This window comes from Hippoglossus hippoglossus, chromosome 11, assembly GCF_009819705.1.
Source record: "Hippoglossus hippoglossus isolate fHipHip1 chromosome 11, fHipHip1.pri, whole genome shotgun sequence".
NCBI classification, from domain to species: Eukaryota; Metazoa; Chordata; class Actinopteri; order Pleuronectiformes; family Pleuronectidae; genus Hippoglossus; species Hippoglossus hippoglossus.
The window spans coordinates 8,984,562-9,007,547 of NC_047161.1; the positions used below are offsets into that span (position 1 = coordinate 8,984,562).

At 45.2% G+C, this 22,986-nt stretch overlaps 2 protein-coding genes across 8 annotated transcripts in view; one reads left to right on the plus strand and one right to left on the minus strand.

The window, feature by feature from the left end:
* The window catches only part of jarid2b (jumonji, AT rich interactive domain 2b), a 105,567-nt gene extending 89,698 nt beyond the window's left edge, over positions 1-15,869 (plus strand). Inside the window, exons 7-19 of one of the 3 annotated variants that reach the window (XM_034600235.1) lie at positions 3,724-5,149; positions 6,043-6,587; positions 9,091-9,183; positions 9,355-9,473; positions 9,583-9,653; positions 9,754-9,868; positions 10,017-10,122; positions 10,400-10,582; positions 11,473-11,603; positions 11,863-12,049; positions 12,876-12,983; positions 13,164-13,248; positions 13,282-15,869. In XM_034600235.1, coding sequence (XP_034456126.1) covers positions 3,724-5,149; positions 6,043-6,587; positions 9,091-9,183; positions 9,355-9,473; positions 9,583-9,653; positions 9,754-9,868; positions 10,017-10,122; positions 10,400-10,582; positions 11,473-11,603; positions 11,863-12,049; positions 12,876-12,983; positions 13,164-13,248; positions 13,282-13,433 — 3,321 coding nt within the window. In that variant the 3' untranslated portion in view covers positions 13,434-15,869. Of the gene's footprint in view, positions 1-3,723; positions 5,150-6,042; positions 6,588-9,090; positions 9,184-9,354; positions 9,474-9,582; positions 9,654-9,753; positions 9,869-10,016; positions 10,123-10,399; positions 10,583-11,472; positions 11,604-11,862; positions 12,050-12,875; positions 12,984-13,163 lie in introns of all 3 variants that reach the window. The other 2 variants (XM_034600237.1, XM_034600234.1) reach the window with 2 other exon arrangements.
* An 840-nt stretch (positions 15,870-16,709) lies between these two features.
* The window catches only part of dtnbp1b (dystrobrevin binding protein 1b), a 29,858-nt gene continuing 23,581 nt past the window's right edge, over positions 16,710-22,986 (minus strand). For 3 of the 5 annotated variants that reach the window (XM_034600247.1, XM_034600248.1, XM_034600245.1), the window contains 2 exons: positions 19,233-19,376; positions 16,710-18,881 (listed from right to left, as the gene is read on the minus strand). In XM_034600247.1, coding sequence (XP_034456138.1) covers positions 18,541-18,881; positions 19,233-19,376 — 485 coding nt within the window. In that variant the 3' untranslated portion in view covers positions 16,710-18,540. The remainder of the gene's footprint in view (positions 18,882-19,232; positions 19,377-22,986) is intronic. The other 2 variants (XM_034600249.1, XM_034600246.1) reach the window with 1 other exon arrangement.

The window sequence follows — 22,986 nt, forward strand, 5'->3', positions numbered from 1 at the left end:
TGTGTGTAAAACCGAAGGGTAAAGGCATTATCATAATTTAATTCACCGTGATCTAGTTCTCCCTAATTTAATAGTAGCTTGTATCAACTAAATGCATGCGCCGGAACAGGGCTTTTTTAATAAAACAATATGATTCTATCCATTTTAATTAAATAACAGTGTCAGCAAAGCAGCTGCACGCAGCAGTGAGTACAGGTGGGGTGTGCAGGGCCAAAGCGTTTAGCCGACTCGGCTTCATTTCAAAAGAACTCTGCACTGTTCTTGTTTTGTTGTTTGTCCTCAGGCATCATCAGTTATCCCCCAATACATGTATGAATATATATATATATATATATATATATATATAGCAAACCAATAAGAAGGAAATGCCCTTTGATTAAATGCTTTTTTTTGCTGTGTATCGTTCCCTTTAAGGAGTTTTTGCGCTGTGTGTTTCATAAGCAGCAGCCTATGGTGACCTTTCTCTAGCTGCTTTAAAGTCAACTTGCTCAGGGCATGATGTGATCCGGCCCTAATAGAACAGCGGAGGGGACAGAGGACTTTCTTCCTCATCGTCGAGGTGCTCTGGTCTCGCCTTAAATAAGTGTGTTAAAGGAATGAACGATGGCTGCACCTGATGGAGGGTTTGGATGAACTCAATGCACCGCTACTTAAGAAAACAAAAGCGAACTGAGATGATGCATGCAAATTTAAAACGAGCTGCAAATGCAAAACAACCCAAAAAATCAACACACTACTCAATACTCACGACACAGAAAGTGAATTTCTGAGCTTTTTTTCTAATTGCATGTTGCCTTCACTGTCGGCATCTGAAACCTCCTTGAAGGAAACACAAAGCCGAGCATCAGCGTCCACGCGGTGACTTTGTCGTCCTGATGTGTTCTTAGACTTTTAAGAAGGAGCTTGTCAGAGCTGTTAGTGAAAGCCTTCATTCACTACATCCTGACAAAGGAGGTAGAAATGTGGCCGTGATCACCTGTGAAAGTGTGACTTCTCTTCAGTCATCATAATGATGTAGTAAACAGAATAATGCCACGTGTGCCATCTCTTCCTTCATCTCTGCAGGATTTTCAAGGGTTAAACTTCCTCCTGTCGTCTTCTATCCTCTGGCTGGCCTTCTCTCTCTCCGTCTCTCTATCCGTCTCTCTCTCTCTCTCTCTCTCCCCCCCCCCTACTTCTCTTCAGGGCTGGCTCCTGCAGATGTTGCCTGTTAAAAATCTTCCTGCCAGGCCTCAGCTGGGCTATAGCAACACATGATGTCATCTAGACCCACCTCCCTCTCCCTCCCCTTTCCCCGCTCACGTGCGACCGAAATCCACTCCAGAACAGTCTCTGGCTGCCTGCCTGCGTGTGCGTGTGCGTGTGTGTGTGTGTGTTCTATTTTTTCTCTTTGGCTTCATTGTCTTTCTTGTTCTGTTCATCGTCCTCGTCATCTCTCTCTCTCTCTCTCTCTCTCTCTCTCTCTCTCTCTCTCTCTCTTTCTCTCTCTCTCTCTCTCTCTTTCTCTCTTTTTTTTCTCTTCTTTCTCCCTTTCTCCTTCCCACCCCCCTTCCTTCCTTCCCCAGCACACAATCTAAACTACCGCCTCCTCACCTCTTTATTCCATCTCCTTCTCTCCTCGTCCCTCTCTTCATCCATCCTTCTTTCCAAAAGACCAAATCATTTAACAGAGAGAAGTGAGGCTTCCCTAAACACAGTCAGTGCACTGAGCCCTCCGGTGGCCAGAAGTGGCCACGGCAGCATGTCTCTCGTACTCGGCGCTTTGTCAGCAAACTGTGGTTTGGACAAATATAGCAGCTGTGTGGACAAGTGCTGCTTTAGTTACTATTTCAGCATCAGTGTGTGACACTAAATAAACACACACATTGAACTTTGCATTGCTCTGACTGACGTGAGTGAGATTATGAGCAGATCGGTATTTAAATCTTAAATAAGTAAAATCACAATGACACAGTTGTGCTTTTTAGGCACTGAAGCCTTCCTTCATCCAATCATATCATTGCTGCATTTTCTCTTTCACCCATTTCCTCTCCTCACGCCTCTGAAAATACCCCCCTTTTTCCTCACTCTCGGCCAGTCACCTTTTGTCTTTCTATTGTGTGTGTATGTGTGTGCGCGCATGTGTGTGCGTGCGCATGTGTGTGGTGTTGGGGGAGTGATTGACGGAGACAGGGTTAGGTTTCAGTCCCCCCTTATCTTTTAATGGCCTGGTCTTTGTGTCAGCCCCCGCCACCTGAGACGAACACAATACAGTACATGCACATTGCGCGCACACACACATTCACACACACACACAGCGACATGAGAGCCCTTCAAAGGCAAACCTGTCAATGGGCCGGCTGTCACCTCCCTCCTGTGGCGCCCTGACTGTGATTGATAACTCTGTCTCTCCCCTCCTCCCTCGTTTCTTACGTCCCTGATTCACTTCTAGCTGCTCTGCACAGAAAGTCACACAAATACTCACAATAGATAAATGAGAGCGAAACGTGATTATATTTGCAGGTTTGTTTTAATGATGAATTATTTAATAGTGTTATTTTGACATTCGAGAAAAGAAGGCATAGATTCCATAAAATACCAATTTCTTGTTAAAACTAGTTTAGAAAAGTGACCCCCAGCTTAGCCTTTTCAGATATTGGCAGCCAAATACTAGTCTTTAACTTTACTATAACTTCGGGCTGGGCCTTCACTCAAAAAGGAAAGGAGAGAAGGCGAGGACAGAGGGAGTGAGAAACTCCTGGCACCGCTGAAACTGGGCCATGAAAACAGAGAGAAGAGGGATGGAGAGAGGGAAACTTTTATTCTTAGAAATGCAAGTATGACTGAGTAAAAGGAGAAGCAGGGAATAAAGTGATGGTTAGAAACGAGAGTGAGTATGTAAGAAAAATCCAGACTTTAAGACCGACACAAATGGAAAGACAGAAATACACAATGGTTTTTAACATGTGGCTCTAAAGCAAGAGGGTGACCACGTTTCTTGCCACAGCTGTAGCCAGCGAGCCGACCACCGAACCAGACACCACTGTCCCAAACCTCTGATCTACAGCTGGGGGCCTCAAAGGCTTCACACACACACACATGCATGCTGGACCTTTAATTCATCGCACAGAAATTGAATTATAGCATTTAAGGAAACCGATAGCAAATAAAAGGCCGTTTTTATGTGCTCAGATGGGATTTAATTCCACCTCAACGACCCCACCTCCTACCTCATACTGTCCAGCCATCTGCTAACAGAAACCACGGAGCCAACAACCCTGCTTCTCCTCTCATGTCTACCAGCTCCTCTCCCCCCCACCCATTCTAAAGGGTTGTTTATCTCGGGATGTAGCGGTTTTGACAGCAGTTTACAAAAGTGTTCTGCATTTGAGAGGATAGTAATCTTGACAGTTGATTTGTTCCCTAATGAGTAGCGTAGGTTTCCATAAATAGCTTTGGTCAAATGTTTTACTGCAGAGCTACAGTCTGGATGTGGAGTGTGGGTGTGTATATGTGTGTTTTGTGTAATTTTATCTGTGTGGGTGGTTTTTTATTATATTCTTTGTATAATATAATAGTAATTTTCTTCGACTATACAATCTGATCAGACAGGATAATTTTTCTGAGATTGAGGCCTTCTTAGCACTCAATTTTGCTCACATAGTATTTCATATCACTTTCATGTATAAGATTATCTATTCTGGTATTTTAATGTGTATCATCTTTCCTTTCTCCCACGCTCAGGTCTCTAAAGTGAACGGGCTGACGCGGGCGGGCTCCGCACAAGGTGTCGGCGGTGCCAGAAAGAGCCGCGACTTCCGGCTGCCGTCCAAAACTGTGAAGAAGTACACAGCCACCGTGTCCAAGGGCCACGTCACTTACACCAAAGCCAAACAGAAAGAACTGGGCAAGAAAACCAAACTCAGCAGCAGCAACAAACACAACAGCGCCGCCTCGGCACCGTCGTCAGCGAACAATCACAATCAGCACAGCCAGTCAGCAGCCAGCAATGGGCTGGCCAACTCAGGAAAAGCAGCGGCACCAGCCCACCACAGCAATGCAAAAACCCGCAAACAGGTGCTACTATCCAATGGGCTGCACAAAGCTGCAGCCGGCGTCCGCCTCAACGGGAGGCTAAATGGGCTGCGGCACAACAAGGAGGACGAGCAGAGACAGTGGCAGCAGAGCAACGGGGAGTGCACAGGACGAGAGGGACTGCGTAACTCCAAGCGGCGTCTGGAGGTGGTGCTCAACTCAGTGGGGACAGGTGTTGTAGAGCAGAAAGCCAAAACCACTGGCACTGAGGCCAAGAAGGCCAAACTTCAGCCGGCTCCTCTGGAGACGCGCAGCAGCAGCAAGAAGGTGGCATATCACGAGAAGGCCGCCGCGCAAGCTACCGCCCTTACCACTCCAGTTTCTAATGGACATGAATCAGAAATGCCCCCTTCTCCCAAACAAGTTACCCCACCTCCGACTCCCCCCCCTCCTTCTACACCAGCAGCCAATACGGAGCCGGTGAACCAGCGACCCAAGCGGGCATCGGCCGGCAAGCTGATGTTGATACGACAAGCACAGCAGCAGCAGAGCAGGTCTTACGGTCGCAGCTTCTCCTCGTTGTCCCCCTCAGCCGGCCAGAATCAACCACAGAACCCCAGTCGTGCCAGCACTACCTCAGACCCCCAGCAAACCTCTGTGTCCGCCTCCTCCACAACCGCCTCTCTGCTTACAACCACCAACAGCCCCGGACAGCTCAAACCAGCAGCGGCGCGTCCCGCTGAGCGTGACAAGGACTGGGAATGCGAGAAAGAGATGTCGCGCCAGAAAGAACACGAGCAGGAGAAAGAATGGGAGCGCCAGAGGAGCAGGCCAGAGGGCTGGGCGGCGCTCGGCGAAGTCCCCATCTTCCGGCCAGCGCCACGGGAGTTCCAGGACCCCCTGGTGTACTTGGACGCGGTGAGGGAACAGGCCGAGGCAACTGGCATGTGCCGCGTGGTGCCGCCCGCAGACTGGCGGCCCGAGTGCAAGCTGAGCGAGGAGATGCGTTTTGTTACACAGGTGCAGAGGGTCCATATGCTGGGCCGGCGCTGGGGCCCCAACGTGCAGCGTCTGGCCTGCATCCGCAAGCACCTCAAATCTCAGGGCATTACCATGGACGAGCCACCGGTCATTGGTGAGTGAGACAAACACAGAGACACGTATGTAAGCATGTGTACAAGATGTTTGAGACAACGAAACAAAATACAAAACTGGACTGAATTGACGAAACAATAAACAAAAGAGGAGCAGAGATATTGATTCATGGGAGTGAATCAAACTGGGTCCTCCTCTCACGCCTGTTTAAACTGTTTGAAAATTATCACATTAGCTCCTCAATATCCAGCAAACAAATATATATTGTTCATTTGTATCAGGGGCTTCTTCCTGATTTTATCTTCTGCTTTATAGATTACAATAACAGTGTGGAATAACTTGGCGAGAGGCCTGACAGGCGGCAAGAAACAATGTTTCCCTCAGTTTACCTCGTCACCATCCATTAGTCACCACTTTATGAACATTTTAACAGCCCCAGTTCAGACGGAAACTATGAGTGAATTTTCTAAATACTGATTAAATACTTTGTTATTGAATATTAAGGTTTTTACACTGCCTGGTGTTGTTCGTGTGCTGGTAGCTTTGTATACAGCGGTGTGCAGATTAGCTCAGTGTGAGTACAGCTATGTGGCTGTCGGCCAGACAGACCTGGCAGCCAGTGACCCACAGCGGAGCGGCTTCAGCCAACCAGGAGGCCCGGTTCCAAATGACTTCCTTTACTGTGCCCAGCAGATCAGATCTGCATTAACAGTAATTTGTGTCTCTGTGTGGCGCAGTGATGGTCCAGATCATTTCGAAAGCTGATAGCTCAACTGGCCGTTTCAGATGAAATGAAGTGGGCTGGAGGAAATGGCATGTTTAGCCACAGGAAGATGGCAGGCCTCTTCATTCGATTTGAAAATTGAAAACGGACGACTTCCTGTGTTCATTTTCTCTGAAGTAACCTCGTCTTTGTGTTTCCGTTCCACACAGGTGGCTGTGAAGTGGACCTGTCACGTTTTTTCCAGCTCATCAACGACATGGGCGGCATGCAGCAGGTGATGGACCTGAAGAAGTGGACCAAGCTGGCCGACCTCCTGCGCATCCCTAAGTCAGCGCAGGACCGGCTGGCCAAGCTGCAGGAGGCGTACCTCCAGTACATCCTCTCCTATGACTCGCTCAGCCCCGACGAGCGCCTCCAGCTGCAGCTCGAGGTGCTGCAGGAGAAAAAGAAGCTGGAGGGTCGCCGGGGGCCTCTGGAGGGTCTTTTGGACTCCACGGCACCTAGTGCCCTGGTCTTGCCACGCTACGAGCCCAAGAACGGGCTAGCAGGTGGAATAGTGGGAGGCCCCACGGGGAACCAGCGCACCAATGGAGTGTATCACCATCTGAAGGAGCTGGAGGCTCAGGTCAAAGCGGGCCGGCGCCGGCTCTTCGCTCAGGAAAAACAAGGCAAAGAGGACAAGCAGCATGGAGAGGAGCCGCAGGAGGAGGAGGACAGGGGCGTTCTCAGTGACCAGCACAAATGTATTTACAAGGTGAGGATGAAGAAGACTTTCGCTGTTACACATTTGAAACATACACACGAGACACATGTAAGTGGATCTTTTTGTTATGTTTCAGTTCTTTTCTTTCTTAAAAAAGGTTTAGAGTTTACCTTTCACAGCAGGAGATTCTCTGCAGAGATGCGTTCACAAAAACACTGAACGTTCATCACTGAAGTCCGGAGCGTCTCACTCTGACATCTGCATTCTCACCTACAGCCCCTCCTGAGAGCATCAGGCGGGTCTGCGGAGTTAAGTGCATGTCTGAGTGCAGCTTTATTCGTTTTGAGCCTTACAGTTAATCATTGTTACATCAGCAGCGGCACTGAGTTATAAACACGTCTGTGGATGATGCCCACGTACTGAACCGTCTGCCTTCTCGTCATGGTTGCCCTTCTTTTCATTACAGAGAATAGATTAGTCATCAGAAAAACACCTACACGCAGCTTGTTTGACTTTGTTTGTGTCAGGCCTTGTTTCATCTCTTCAATCTATCAAGCTGTTAATGGCATTCCTCAAGAAATACCTTGTTGACATCTCACTTCTATCTACACCTATAAACAGTCTACAACTTCCATACTATCACCACTAAAACAGCTTGTTTTGATATCACTTCATAAGATCTGCGTCCTGTCTTTAAAAGGAGCTGAGCTGTGCTATAAATTGTTACAGCTATAACTGGCTTTCTCTTGGGGACAATGTTGATGATGCCAATTGAAATTCTTCTGCAGTTTTCTTAGTAACATCATCGTGCTTTTTAACCGTAGTAGTTTTATGGTCTATTACAGCAAACCGAAAACATTTGCACACCTGTTTACACGCAGCGGCACTTGTAAATGTGTCATGCAGCTGTAAAGACCTGGTTTGTGGTGATTAGCGTGAGGGACGGCAGGTTCTGTACCTTGCACGTCTGGTGGTGTTGTTGAATGTTGCTGTGTGTGTGTGTGTGTGTGTGTGTGTGTGTGTGTGTGTGTGTGTGTGTGTGTGTGTGTGTGTGTGTGTGTGTGTGTGTGTGTGTGTGTGTGTGTGTGTGTGTGTGTGTGTGTGTGTGTGTGTGTGTGTGCGCTCGAGCTCATTCGATGTGCTCCCGCCCATCCAGCCTGCGAGCAGCTGTGTTGATTCTGGCTGGCTGAAATGTAGGTCAAAGAAAAGGCAGCCCCCGAAAGCAGCCCTGCTCCGCCACGCCTCCCCCCCGGCTTCAAACCCCACCTTCCTCCTGCTCTCTCCACCCTCTAATCCAGCCCTCTCCCCACGGCTCCTCTCCTTCAGCCGTCGCTCGTAGCCATTTCCTCAAATCTCCGGTCCTCTCGCCACAAACCCTCCCCCTCCCCTGGAGCTCTGTCCACTTGCCAAACCCCTCGACCGAGCCCCTCTTTCTCTGGCCACAGATGCACATGTAGGCAAAGGCTGGCGGTTCATAGTCTGCATGCCAACATGAGAATCCAGGTTGTGTCATACACCCTCTACATTTGCCACAGCATCTTGACGAGTAATGATTTAACATAACTTTGTCTCTGTGTCTCTCCCACTACATAACTCTCCTCCCATTGTCAATTTGGATCCAATTAGATTTTTTTCCCCCCCCTCCAGTTCATTTGGAGACTAAGTCCGTCTGAAAAGCTGAGATTACTCTGAACAGACTCGACCCCCGTACAGTCCACAGACGTCTGAGTTATAGAAGCACCATTCAGCGCGGTGACAGGTGAATGGCCGTCACCGTGCGGACGGGACGAGCCTGTCTAAACACGACCCATCACTCCTCTGCTGAACTCAGATTTGTATGCATTTTTCATCAGCAGTGCTCCCCGAGAGGAGCTTATATTTCATTTTCTTGTATCCAGAGAACAAAGTGCACGTCAGGGGTGTAATTATCTCTAATTACAGCAGGAAAGGCTCAGAGAAGTGAGCCCCTCACTGGCCCAGAGCACAGCTTGTCCGAGCTCACCAGGTCACTACAGGGCCCTGTTTTATTAAACTGCTGTATTTTACACCTCTGTGGCTTTTTGAATAACAAAAAATATATCAGTGATTTCTAAAAATCTCTTCTGTGCTCCTTCTCACATGAGAAGGAAAAAAAGGAAAAAAGACAAAGTGTCGCTGTGAGGATGAATTGGCAAGGTCATCATTCAGCAGGGTCCATTCATCCCCAGAGCTGGAGCAGGCAGATTTATGGCCACCTTCAGAGACTACACCTCCTCTGTAGCAGCTGAAATATATGTGGGACCTATAGAGGAGGCACAGAGGTGGAAACATATTGAGGGACGTGTAGAGATGATACATTTCTGTGCACGGACATGCATTCGTTTGACCTTAATGCTTTACTGACTTTTGTCCAGCACTATTGTCGTTGAACATTTTTATTCGCACTCGATTCATATCCCTTATAGTTGTTCCATGAGGGAAGACCATAAATATAGAGTCTGGAGTTTTTTTCTCATTCCCCTCAGTTTCCTTCAACACAACATGACTCATGATGTTTAATGTCTTTTGCTTTCAGGGGAAATCGGTGTCTTTGACGAACTTCTTCAGGATAGCCCGGAACACCATGACCATGTGCTTTAACAAGGAACCGGGCGCTGCGGAGGTTGAGGTTAGCACGCTCATATTTTCTTATCAAACCGCAGTTACTAAAACGGCCTGTAGTGGCTTGGCTTGAAATGTATGACGTCAGTTCTCAGATGAATTATCACCTGAAACCTGCACCGTGTTTCATGCATTCTTCAGCTAATCAGCTTTCCTTTTTTTTTCTTCTTTCTTGCAGCAAGAGTACTGGAGCATTGTGGAGCATAGAGATAGCCACGTGGCAGTGCATTGTGGGAAGGTGGACACCAGTACACACGGCAGTGGTTTCCCCACAGGAAAGTCAGAGCCATTTTCAAAGTAAGTCGCCCCTTGACCTTCCACCTCTGTCACTGTTGACTCAACTATCTTGTCACGGTATTGTTTAGTATCCTAGAAATTATAATTTTTTGTCTTCTCTCTACCTCAGACATGGATGGAACCTCACTGTCCTCCCCAATAACTCTGGATCCATTCTGAGGCATCTGGGAGCTGTGCCTGGTGAGGACACGTGGGAATTCAGCTGCAAAACTAAAAATGAAAGCTGCATCTCAGTCTGTGTGATCTACAGTGAGTAATAACCAATGCTCTTTCTCCACAGGGGTGACGATTCCCTGGCTAAACATTGGCATGGTATTTTCTACCTCATGCTGGTCTCGCGACCAAAATCGCCTTCCATATATCGATTATTTACACACTGGTGCTGATTGCATTTGGTGAGTATCCACTGGTATTTTTTTGTGCAAGATCACAATGAAAAATCTGCCTGAAATTCTCATGTAATGTTTTTAATGTATCAAAAGCCAGTAGAGCCAGTTGAAAAAACTTTTGACTTATTTTTCCTTATGCATCTTCCTCCCACAGGTATTCTGTCCCTGCTGAGGAGAAGGCTAAGCTGGACAAGGTGGTCCATACACTGCTTCAGGCCAATGGTACCCCAGGACTAGAGATGTTGGAAAAGAACATCATGGTCAGTGTTTTCTCTGTTTATCATATTGTTATGTACAATCCATCTTTATCTGTCATGCATTGACCACAAGTTTGAATCCCTGTGCTAACAAATGAGAAACCTAACCCGGCCTTTAGCTCTGTGTCTGTCCCCATTCTCTCTCTCTCTCTCTCTCTCTCTCTCTCTCTCTCTCTCTCTCTCTCTCTCTCTCTCTCCCCATTTCACGCTTGCACTGTCCCGTCAGTGAAATGCCTCAAAAAATAAAGTAGAAAGTAAAACCTTTCTCTTCCTCCTCCAGATCTCTCCAGAGGTGCTGTGCCGTGAAGGTATCAAGGTTCACCGCACGGTCCAGCGGAGCGGCCAGTTTGTGGTCTGCTTCCCCGGTGCCTTCGTCTCTAAGGTGTGCTGTGGCTACAGCGTGTCGGAGACCGTGCACTTTGCCACGCCGCACTGGATGAACCTGGGTTACCAGGCTGCAAAGGTCAGCATGGGAATAAAGGAAGACGTGCACATGTGGAAAACAAAATGTGTATCTATAAATAATATATCTAAAATCAAATGTGTTTGGCTTCTGGAGAATGTTTTTTATTTGATTTGACTCCACACAACACTGGCAGTTAAAACTCAGATTTATGTAGAGCTGATTGAAAAGAGAACCTAGAGCATAGAGCTTGATTCTCTAATCAGCCGGTGTGTTGAACTGAGGAGTAATTGTGGCAGGAAGTTTCCCCGGGAGGTGAATTTAGATTTTCTTTCTTTTGTGATCACAAGCGAGCCCGGACCTCATTATAGCTCTGCCAGGTTTATGGCCACTATAGTGATGAAAGAACACAAACCTTCATCCATACCATCATATGCATAGCAACAGCAAAGATTAAGGAGTAATATTACTCAGGAGTAATATGACATTTATACAGTATACTTCCAAATAATGAGCATTTTCATGCCTGGCGACATCTGAGAGTGATCCCTCCATCCCATTCCCGTGACCACAATATCTTCATTTACAAACTACTACAATAAACGACGCTGAAGAATGTCAAGTCAAATCTGTTTTATTTATATATCCCTATATCACAAATCAAAAAATACACTTAATTCCTTCAATACATACGAGTCTCAACAGGCGTCCACAGTTACACTGCAAACCCACTTTAAGGTATTATCAGCACTGTTGGAGCAGATCTGTCATATGTATTTAAATGTTTTAAACATTGAGGCAAATTAGTTTTAATCACACGACTTGTGTTGGGGGAGAAAAAACATGTTTTTGTTATTAGAAATAAATAGCACATGTAAATCCACCAGGAAATCGTCTGTTGGTGATTTACAGAACCAGAATTTGATCTGTTCTGATTTTTTTTCTTGCAGGACCTGAAATGTCGTCGCATTGCTAAACCCTTCTCCATGGAGAAGCTACTGTACCAGATCGCCACGGCCGAGTCGAAGAGGGACAACGGCCTTCTCCTCTCCACCATCTCCTCCCTACTCAAAGATCTCAGGTAGGATCCAGGAGTGCATACTAACCATTACTGCATATTATATATAATATGATATAACTGTTCAAAAGACGATAATTCAATCTGGAGGTGAAAACTTGTCATTTCCACATCAAACGTAAATCAAACGTAGCAGCCGACCTGTATATTCATGCTTTCCCTTCCTCTCTCTTTTTTTTTATTATAGTCTACACTTCCTGTTCTGACAGCAAAGGTTTTACTTTGTGTGTTCTAACCTAGCGTGCACGTTTTTGTCCAACAGGAACATAGAGATGCACCAACGGCAGGAACTTTACAAGGCAGGTCTGCTCTCCTCTGCTCGCTACGGCACGCACGACGGCAGCCTCGGGCCCGGCGAGGGCCGCAAGAAGCCCCGCGGGAAGTGGCTGGCACTGGAGTCTTCAGAGAGACGCTGCCAGATCTGTCAGCATCTCTGCTACTTGTCCATGGTGAGAGCAGAGAGCGGAGGAGTTTAACACACTACGGTTATAAGATGTGACCACTTGCATTCCTAATTGCTGTAGTGTCAGTTTGGATACGTGTTGGTGTTTTACTTCAGTCCCACACGATAACAAACACAGTCCGATTTTATCTTCTAGGGAAGTTTGTGAGTTCAAGAAAGTTTGAAGTCACAAATACAGCGTTTCTGCTTCGACTTAAACAGTGAAAAATTCAATAAACTGAATTTGAGGCCTTATTACTGTTATTTAACTATGTTCCGTCACACTTTGTGTTTTTAGTTTTTAAGAAAGTTGTCTTGGTGGCATGCATAGTTTAATGTTTCTGGGAGTTGTAGTTTCTTCCTTATGATGCAGATATTAAAACAATGTAATAAAACTACTAACAAGACCAATTTGAAACTGATCTTAATCTGGACACACGTCGGTCAGAGCTCAAAAAGCTTTAAATTGAACTTGTTCAAACACTGAAGTATTTATTCATGAAATCATCCATTATGCAATAGTGACTACAATTTTTTTAAGTTTGCATTATGCCCGGGAATAACAACAAATGAAGAAAACAGAAAAATTAAGTATGAAAACCAAATGATAGAATGAGACATTTTACAATAATTGTACCAACTTTAACACCATAACATTGTTTTATATGCAAACTTACAAACTAACTTGCTCTTGTTATGATAAAGTAGGAGTATAAGACATACGTATAAATTATTGATCATGTTTCCCACCACAGAATCTCAGCAGTAGGAGAATTCCCAGTCGCGGGTCTGGTTTCTATAATAAACGTCTGTGTCTGGCTTTGTGTCTCCAGGTGGTTCAGGAGACGGAAAACGTGGTGTTCTGTCTGGAGTGTGCGCTGCGCTATGTGGAGAAGCACAAGTCCTGCAGAGGCCTTAAGATGATGTACCGATACGATGAGGTGAGCTGCTGCTGCAGCTTGGCTTCTGCTGTGGTGCACTTCCCTCTGCGTCCAGCTGGGGGAGACATCAGACTGCTCGTAGATTATTCACCATGACAGAGTTCATGTACTTTCTTGTAACGGTGTAAAACAAACAAAATGCACATGATTAATTCTTTAAACCTGTGTCTTTCCTTCTAGGAGCAAATCAACAGTTTGGTGAACCAGGTGTGCGGCCGGGCCCTGTTAAAGAACGGCAGAGGCGTTGGTGCTGGGGTCGTGGTCAGTGGAGGAGGAGGAGGAGGAGGAGGAGTAGGAGGAGGAGTAGGAGGAGGAGGGGAACCCTGTCTCGGCTTGAGCCCCGCCAAAGCATCGCCGGCCAAGCGGGGCCCCCGGAAGCGCGCCACTGTGGAGGTGTCCCTGTCCCGTCTGTCCTCCAGCCACATACCCAAGGCTGCAGCCGTGTCCTGAGGCGGGCGCCTGCGACATGGCCGCCGCCGCCCCCGTGCGCTGTGCCCACGTCCGGCCCCTTCACACCCTCTCCAATGATTTTTTTCTTTTCACCTAAAGCAGGATTACTATCAATCCACCGCTCCGATATTTAAAATCGATTGTTTTTGAGCTCTGGAAAATCCCCTCATCCCCAAAAAATTAAAATTCACCTCCCCCCTTAGTACGACAGGCTTGTTTATATAAAAGGAAAGAGAGAAAAGGAAAAAAAAGAATAACAAGTTGTCTTTTTTGCACTAGTGTGAAAGAAGAATTTGTTTTTATTCTGGATGATTTTAGATCCCCCCGCGCCCCCCCCCCCCCCCCCCCCCCCCCCCCGCCTGATGTTGTCCTCAGCTGCATCACGAGCATTAAGTTCACAGGAAGACTCGATGCGTCCCTTCACCCTTCTTTACCATTTTCCTGCATCCCCTCTTTTCCGACCTCCTCCAGAGACTGAACCCTCCGGAGTCCCCCCCCCCCCCCCCTCTCTCTTCTCATCGTGCATCACTCGACTGTGAACGTGGGACGAATGATAAGGCGGACCTTTTTTTTCTTTTTACCTCCCTGATTTTTTCTGATATGAAAATGATATCGAGTAGATGCCCAAAGTTTCTCCCTGTCCTCGCTCTGAGGAAGAAGAGTCCTTTCTTTTTTTATTGATTTTAGTCGTGATGCAGCTCCTGCATTGTGTGTTTTTGTTTTTAAAGGGGTGCTGGTGACGCGAGGTAAAAACTTGAAAGACGATGATGTTGGTTTATCGTTGGTCGGCTTTTGTTTTTTCAAGTTCTATTCTGAATTTTAGCTTTGTTTTTTCTAGTTTTTGTTTTTTTTGCGAGAAGTCTTCTGTGTATTTTTATTTTTGTCGTCATTGTGGATTTTTTCTCTTCGTTGGTGGACGTGAGAGAGGGGAGGGGGGGGCAGAGCTACAGCTGCTTTGACCTGTGAAGGGTCACCACTCACCTCACTTCCTGGTCGCATGGAGGGATCCCTCCTTCGCAAGCGAGTGAAAACCGTGCCTGATACTTAGCGAGGAGATCCATTTTTATTGGTGCTGTTATCATTACTGTATAACAACACAAAAATTAAAAACCTGGGGGTCGGCGGCGCCTGCTGTTGGCGAACGGCTCGCTCGCGCACCCCCGCCCCACAGGGCAGGAAAGCTTTTCAGGCTTTTCTGGTTCTAGATGTGCAATCGTGTTAACATTCCATTCTTCCAGTCCTCTTGTTTCATCTGTACCAGTAAACATTAATTATTATATTATATTATTATTATTATTGTGTTCTTTTTTTTTTTCTTTTTTTTTTACTTTTGTTGAATCTGATGTGTTATCTCGAGTAGAGCCACTAGTCAACGAGTGTTAAATGTGAAATATCGAATCCAAGTTTTTCTTTTTTTTTCTTTAATTGTCTTTTATGGGGTTTTGTTTTGGCTTTTGCATTTGTTCCCTTTTCCAGATATATTCTGAGTGATTTTTTTTTTTTTTAAGAGAGAGAGAAGATAAAGTCCAACACAAACAAAACATCAACTTTTTTTGTACATAATCCTGTAAATTTCTTTAAATACTTGAGCCTTTTTCTGGGGTTAAGGAAGAAAGAAAGGAAGGAAGGAAGGAAGGAAGGAAGGAAGGAATAAAAGAGGAGAGAGAGAGAGAGAGAGAGAGAGAGAGACAAAGTTCCAGAGGCGTGCGCTCGATGAAGAAAAAGCCTTACATTTTCCCTTTCTTCATCCGTGTGAGTTTGATGCTTACAGGGTTGCTCTGGTAAACGTGTATAAAATGTTTAAGTGCTGCTTATATCACTAAGAAAGAAGATATTGAGTAGCCGACGACTGCCCCCCCCCCCCAACCTAGTTTTGTTTGTTTAGCTTTACTTTTTTAAAGAAAAGGGAAAAAAAAGATATGTTCACTAAAAAAAAAAAAAAAAAAGGGTTTTTACATTTTCATTACTGAAAATTCAACAAAAATGTAGTAGCTACTCATGTTGCACTGAGCTTGCCAGTGGTGACTGTCAAGGAAAAATCCTATAATCCAGTTTGTTGGTTGTCGTCCCTCGCAGAAGACTGAACTGTTTTAGGACTATTTAATGAAATACCAAGTCGGGTGTTTTCAACATAAAAAAAAAGTGGTTGTCAAGTTTTTATGGCCTTACAATATATTTTATTCTGGGATTTTTTTTTTCTGTCTTGTTTCTCAGTTTTTATTGATTTTGTTTTGTTTTGTTTCTTCCATTTTCTACAGTATAAAATACTTGCTCACAGTGGGGTCTCTGGTGACTTAATTTATTAGTGCCGCATCTCGGCCTTTCCCTCCACTCGGAAAGAGAGTCTCATGTTGGTTATATTGACAGTTTTTTACTTTTGCAGTTTGTACTTAAGGTTTAATAAAAACTTACCGACAATTCACTGTCATTTCTTTCCAACCTGTCGTGTGTCTCTTTGTGTGCGGACGATGAGAATCAATGGTTTCAACAGGATCATTACACTTAGATTTCATGGAAGCAGAAGTTTAGCTTGATTGAAAAATACTTTTCTCTTGCCTTGTACGTAAGGGTATTCAAATCTAATCTCATAAATCAACGAGATTACCTTCTTTTTTCATTAGGAAAAAATCTCAGTTTTTAATAAAATAACCTTAATTCAGGAAAAACTGAGGTTTTTTTTCTCAAGTGACAGCAATTCATGTACGTACTGTTGTGATGTCTAATAAAGAGCTGAAAATGTACCTACAAATTTACATTATTAATTGGTTTCAACTTCTAATATGTGATGAATCCATTTTTTCAGTCGTCCTGGAAAACTATTGAGAAAATAATAAGCAGACTAAACCATCCATCCATTAGCTCTAAACTTTATCCATTGGTAGAAAGTTTCAATGTAAAAAGTCATCGAAACATCTCTGTTGGATTAGATCTTTTTCACACTGTGATTGTTGTGGGATCTGCGTTTGTCAGACACATCCATGGAAGTGAGGAAATGTGTTGTTGTGATTTGGGTGAACGAACCCTCTTACAACAAGACAAATGTCAGGACCCTGCAGCGAGAAAACGTATCTGCAGATGGAAAAGATGCAAAGCGACTGAACCGTGACATTATCGTGTTCCACAGGAAGCAGCAGGAGGCGCAGGATCCTGGAGGAGCTGGAGGAGCTCCTCTCACACACTGTAACATGGAAGCTATCAGAGGATCGTGCAGTTCTTCATCAGCCTAATTAAAGATCATTTACTCTTATTCACTCTTTACAATGAACCGACACACACTCAGCCTTTAAAATCCATTTACTCATTGTCACACTCATATTGCTTTTCCTTATTTTTCAGTTTAAAAAAAGAACATTTAACTGTAATGATGAGTATATACACGGTGAAATATGCTCCCCACAGAGAAAACAGTTGTATTTCAAACCCCCTCTCCACTCCGACTGAAAACTCCATCCCTCCCTCCCTCGCTCGCCGTGTGTGTGTCAGCTTAAAGAGCTCGAGCAGGAGGATAAATCAAGAGTGAGCGCTCGGGGACCGTTAACGCGCTTGAACCCTAAATCCTGCTTCACATCTCATTCTTTAACTTGTTTCTGAGACGCTCAGACGAAAATTAAACAATGCCGGGGGAGAAACATTTATTACCAACTAGTCAGAAATTGTAGAGGAAAAAAAGGAAAGGGAGAGAGTAACGGCGTCACATCATACAAATGTCAACATCTCTGTACAAAAACAAAAAGATCTGGATACAGTAAAACCTTCTGTGTTTTCCAGTGCATAGCACACGGTCCGTGCATGGATTTGGTCCCTCTTCAGAAGGAAATATCTGGGTTTCAAGGAATGGCAAAGGGGAACTCTCCTGCATGTGTGTGTGTGTCTGTGTGTGTGTGTGTGGTAAATCATCACTATCCTGGCACCTGACGACCCGTCACCTTTTAAAGTGTGTAGGTGACTTCCTGCCATGTTGATCAGCTCCACTGCCACAGGAGTTTCATCTAATTTGTGGTGCACATTTCAAATATTGCAGAATCCTGCACATAAACCACTTAGAGCAAATGCAAGAAGCTTTGGGGATTCAGCTTATCCATAAAGTCAGGGAAGGAGAAGAATCATCCATGTGGCCCCTGCAGATAAAGTCCTGTTCTAACTGTTCAGCATTTTCTCTATTAAAGGGTCAATTCACCCAAATTACGATTATATAAGCCCAGTATTTGAAATATCAAAAAAATAATAATAGATCTGTACATTATTTGGAGTAAACAGGACACTGTTTATGGAAAGAAAGAAAACAGAAATCGCACATGGACACGTCGAACCCTGGGTCACGGTTTTTATTTGGGTGAATGAATCCTTTAAGTGATCAGAGGCATATAACTTACAAGTCCAAAATAAAATACACTTTTATAGATTAGAAAATGTGTTCACTTCTGCAACTTGGAAAAAATAAAATGTCTTAAAGCTGGCAGGGTTGGTATAATTGCTGTTTGTTATTTGGGAGCATTACACAAAAACTACAGGACAAATTGCTACGAAACTCAGTGGCCGGATGCAGCAGGTCAGAGAAGAACCATTTCAAGTTTGGATGCAGATCCAGAATTTTATTTTCTTTCTTCAACACTATGAAATAATGTGGTGTTTTTTCCCCAGAGAACAATTCATGGATCTTGATCGATAAAAAAAATCAGTTGTGTTTAAAGGGACTGTTCATTCATATAAAAAATAATATATAATAGTAATTACCACATGAAAGAAAACATGTATGCTGAAGTATCAATACGTGGCGTTACCTGAAAAGGACACATGGATGATTTTAAAGTTCTTATTTTCCCATTGACTCATAAGTTCCAGGCCAAACTATTCATGTGCTTGTTCAACCTGTTATTCTTAAGGAAACTCAAACCTATTTTACAAGATTGAATTCAAATTGAAACCCCAGTGGTCTTTTAAGGCAGTTCAGTTTGTGGCAGTTAGTGCAACCTCAACGTGTTTTCCTTTGGATGTTTTCTCCTCTGTTGTGTGAAAGGGATTTGAGAAGGAAGCCAATGTTGTGTAGTGTGTGATTTGGCAGCTCTGCATGTTTGTGTGTTTGTGTTTGAATCCAGTCCCACGCTCCTCAAACCTTCAGCCCCCTCTCCTCACAGTCTTTACTGGTCTGCTCCTGTTGGTCCGCCGTGTCCAGCAGCGCCGTGTCAGGGTGCACCTCCTCTTCGTCCAGGGTCACCACTACCGGCGGCCTTCTTCTCCTTCCTCTTCCCCCGGATCCTCCGACACCACCGCCTCCTCCTCCTTGCTCGGCCTCCTCCTCATCGTCTTCCTCGTCCTCCTCCCCGGCCTCCGTGTCCTGGCTGGCAGAGTCGGTGCAGGTGGACGACAGGGAGGAGAGCTTGTGGCGGAGCTCAGCATGGGTGGGAACCTGAAGACAGATCTCTGTGGTGAAGGTCTCCACATCCGGACCTGAGGGAAAGAGGAGTCGATCAGATGAATTCAGACTTCAAAAGGACACAAACCAGCATTTGGTCGGATCGCAGGTAAATACGGAGGCTGAGGTGTCTCAAACAAGCGTAGTACAGGTGCGTTCCATTATTATTAATTTGCTTTCTCAGGCCAAGTGCAAAGACAGGCAGAGATCTCTGGATTTCTGATTTCAGTAACGAGACCAACAGATGTGGACATGCACATCTGGGGCATCACATCCAAACATTATGCTTTTCAATCTTCTGAGTCACATGTTACGGTTTCAGCTCATTGTTTGAAAAGATGTAGCTGCATACATTTATTTTAGTTCTCCTGTGAGCGTCCACCTACCTGTGACGGGGGAAGTGGCGCTGTTGTCCTCCCCGCCCGAGTGCAGAAACACATCCAGGGCCTCGTGGTCAGACATGTCCATCAAATCCATCTGCTCCAGCATGTCCACGTTCACCTCCATGGAGGACATGCTTCCTATTGGCTCTGGATACAACACGGGACAACAGGTTAGGAGCGTCCACAGGTCGGCAGCAAGGAGCTGAGTCCAGGAGGGGACGTGCTTTGGGAGTTGTTGTTTTTTATTCCAAAAATTCGCCAAGCAGAAGCAAATGAGCACATTCAAGCTGGATGGCATTTGACATGGACACGCTTGTGCACATAAAACATTTTGTTCAGCAAAGCATGAACACAGAAAATGGGCCGGCAGGTGTCAATGTGTGTAGGAATAAACTTCTTAATAGGTTTTCCTTTTTACAAGTTTTTCTAAATACTAGCAGGCCAACATGTACACAGAAAGAATAATAAGTCACCATACGTCCTCAACTTCTACTGGAGATTCATGTTATACCTCTTACAACATCTTTCTTGATTACATACGGACGTGGTGAGCGTCCTCATGTACATCAACAGACGAGAGACATGAAAAACGATGGACAGATTTCAGTGGCTCAGAGAAATAGAGTCGTCTGAAAGAAAATTCAAATTTTGCAGGTTCAAAATCATGGGATGACCCTTAAGAAGAGTTTAATCCTAATCTGGACCCACCAGGTCGATGAAGGTCCAGGTGAGCCTCAGTCGATCACACACCTCAAAGGCCCAACACAAATTTCACACACTCATAGACATCAGTTCCCTGAAAACGCCTGATTTCTTTTATTCATGAACCATGAAAATGTTGAGAAACGTTCCATCTTGCAATGTTAAAGAAAGTGAGAGGAAATTCCTGGATCCTCCCTTTGTCCGGATCCACACTGAAATAAGTTGTTTGTGCGTAATCCTGCTGACAAACATACAAACCAGCCAACACACCAATAGACAGGGGTGAGGATTTAAACTTTTTGATGGAGGTAATTAACAAAACAATACAATAAATGCAACAGAAGATTTAGGCTTGGATCTGGATCAGGGGGTGGATCCAGGATTTATTTGTCACTTTCTTCAACATTTTCATGGATCTTGATGAAAAAAAATCATTAATGTTTATGGGGACTAAGATTTATGAGTCGATTTGGTGCAGATACAAATAAAAAAACTCATCTACTGAATTTAAATGTGGTTTCATGGGGGCTCTGTTGGGCCTCGGTGGGATATGAACTCTACTGAGTGCCATTCTACCTCTGACATGTATTGGGGGAGTTAAGTTCAGTTAAGTTAAAGATGTGACTCAAACAACACGATTTCTGATTTAGTCTAATATCTGTGTCAATGTGCTATATGAAAATAAGCAGCATATAACAGAAAAGCATTACAAACCCTTATACACAACCACCACGTGAACTACTTCAGTCCTGGATTCACCACCTTGCACAGGGAGCATACATCCCCCCCCCCCCCCCCCCCCCCCCCATGTTCACCATCATGATGAGCTGCATGCGTCACAAACAGCCAAGTCAGTGCGACAGCGGGGATGGAGGCAGAGGAGCGTGAGGGGGGCATGGGGAAGGAGTGGGGAGGGGTCGGGGTGGGTGGCAGATTTGGAAGCACAAGAGGAAGGAGGGAGATGATTGGCCGGCGCACCGCAGGGAGAAAAGAAGCCATTGGCTACCGTACCTCAAGGAAATGAGGAGAGCAGAGGAGGGCAGCACGAGGAGGGAGAGCAGAGTGAAGAGTTAAGAGAGCGAGAGAAAAGAAGGGGAAGATTATTTCAAATGGACACTGCCCCCCCCCCCCCCCCCCGTCCTTTACATTGCAACACACACATCATCACTCAAACAGAGTGGAGAGAGAGACAGACACACACACACACACACACACACACACGTTTTTCAGATGCAACAACCTTGAGAATTAATCTGAATGTGCAGATGAGTATTTTACACATATTTAAAAAAACACAAATAAATAAACACAAAACCCTGAACAAATAAAATGCATAAATAATGGAGATGATGTGTATTTAACTCAGTCCCACACACACACACACAAACACACACACTCTTCTCCTCCCTTCTCTTTCTCCGCGGAGTCAGCTGTGGTGGGTTTTCTGCGACACATCCTAGAGGAACTGGCGTCTAATGCTCGTTAATGACTTCCCAGTGTGCAGCATCCTCGTCTCGTGTGCGTTTCCTCATCTCTCCTGTCAGCTCCGCAATTAACCACCACGCAGCAGCAGCAGCAGCTACTCACACTCATGACACATTGTACGGAGGGATGTTGATTTTTCAGTTTGTCAGCCGCAGATGACGGCCTTGTTTCCAGCACGTGAACAAAAATAAAGACACACACACACACACACACACACACACACACACACACACACACACACTATGGTTGTGTTGTGAGAGCCTCCAGAAAGCACTGCATTGAGAGCATCTTTTCCATGTGACTGCCTCCAACATGTTCTTCTTTTAGCCCAACTGTGACCTTGCCTAAAAGGTTCCCCTGCTGGGAAGGACTGTTTTTGCCCACAGTGATATTGCAGAGAGAATACATACGTGTGTGTGTGTGTGTGTGTGTGTGTGTGTGTGTGTGTGTGTGTGTGTGTGTGTGTGTGTGTGTGTGTGTGTGTGTGTGTGTGTTAGAGAGAATATGTATAAGACCCTTGAGACTGGCTTCACAACGCTCAGTGGCTCACAGCTTTTTCTCTCCTTTCAGTTTATTCTCTCTTACCCTCTTTGACCGAGGTGAACCTGGTGCTTCAGGGATGGTTCTACTTTTGAACCTTTTAAAGCTGTGCTAGGCAGCAGATCGTCTCATTGAGTAAAGGTTCCATAATAACCTTTCAATTTATCGTATAGTAAATCAAGTGATCCGAGAGAAAACGAGACTTCTACGCTGCCTCTGGGCTCCATTTCCAACCGTGAGGAAATCAGGTGCGTGACGGGTGAGACTCTGACCAATCACAGGGCGGCTCAGAAAGAGGGCACTCCTATTGGCCCTTCTACTAAGCAGCTGCACATGCATGGCCCTGAATCAATGGAGGAAAATCCTACAGGAAAGGTCACTGTGCCAGCACTGGCAGCCTCAACCAGCATTCGCCAGCATTGTCTCCTAAAACAGGAAGACTGAACAACGGCGAACTACGGAGTCTCTTTTCCAGTGTGGTTCCCGGCTTTGGAAACGTACATTTGGGCACAAGACGGGTTTTTTAAATGGCGGTCACAATGTTTTGGTTGGTCTTATTGGTATTGACGGTCCCAATAATCCCTATTTAAGTGATTCTTTCTTCTAGATCAGGGAAATGTTAATTCCGGAGTTGAACATGTCTTTCAGGCTGAGAGACGCTTTGAAACACAAAGAACTGGTTCAAGATTAGGCGCTGAGGCAGTGGTGCCGCCCTGCTGTACAGATTTGTAGGTGCAGGATAATAAGGCTACATCCGCTAAGTTTTTGGTACGGATTCGCCTGGCAAAGAGGCGCTATAACTGAGAAGATAGGAAACGCTGTTGGCCCTGTTTTAGTTTGAAAACTCCAGGGCCGTATTTAGTCTGGATGGGCAGAAACGGAGGTGCTTGGAAACGACGACACACACAACTGCTTGCTGTTTGTGTCTTTTTAATCACAACTCAACCTTCTCTGATTCGTCAGGCTCCTATCATCCTGATTCCAAACGGAAAGTCTCTTTGTGCTGCGTCATTCATCTCTCACACAATAT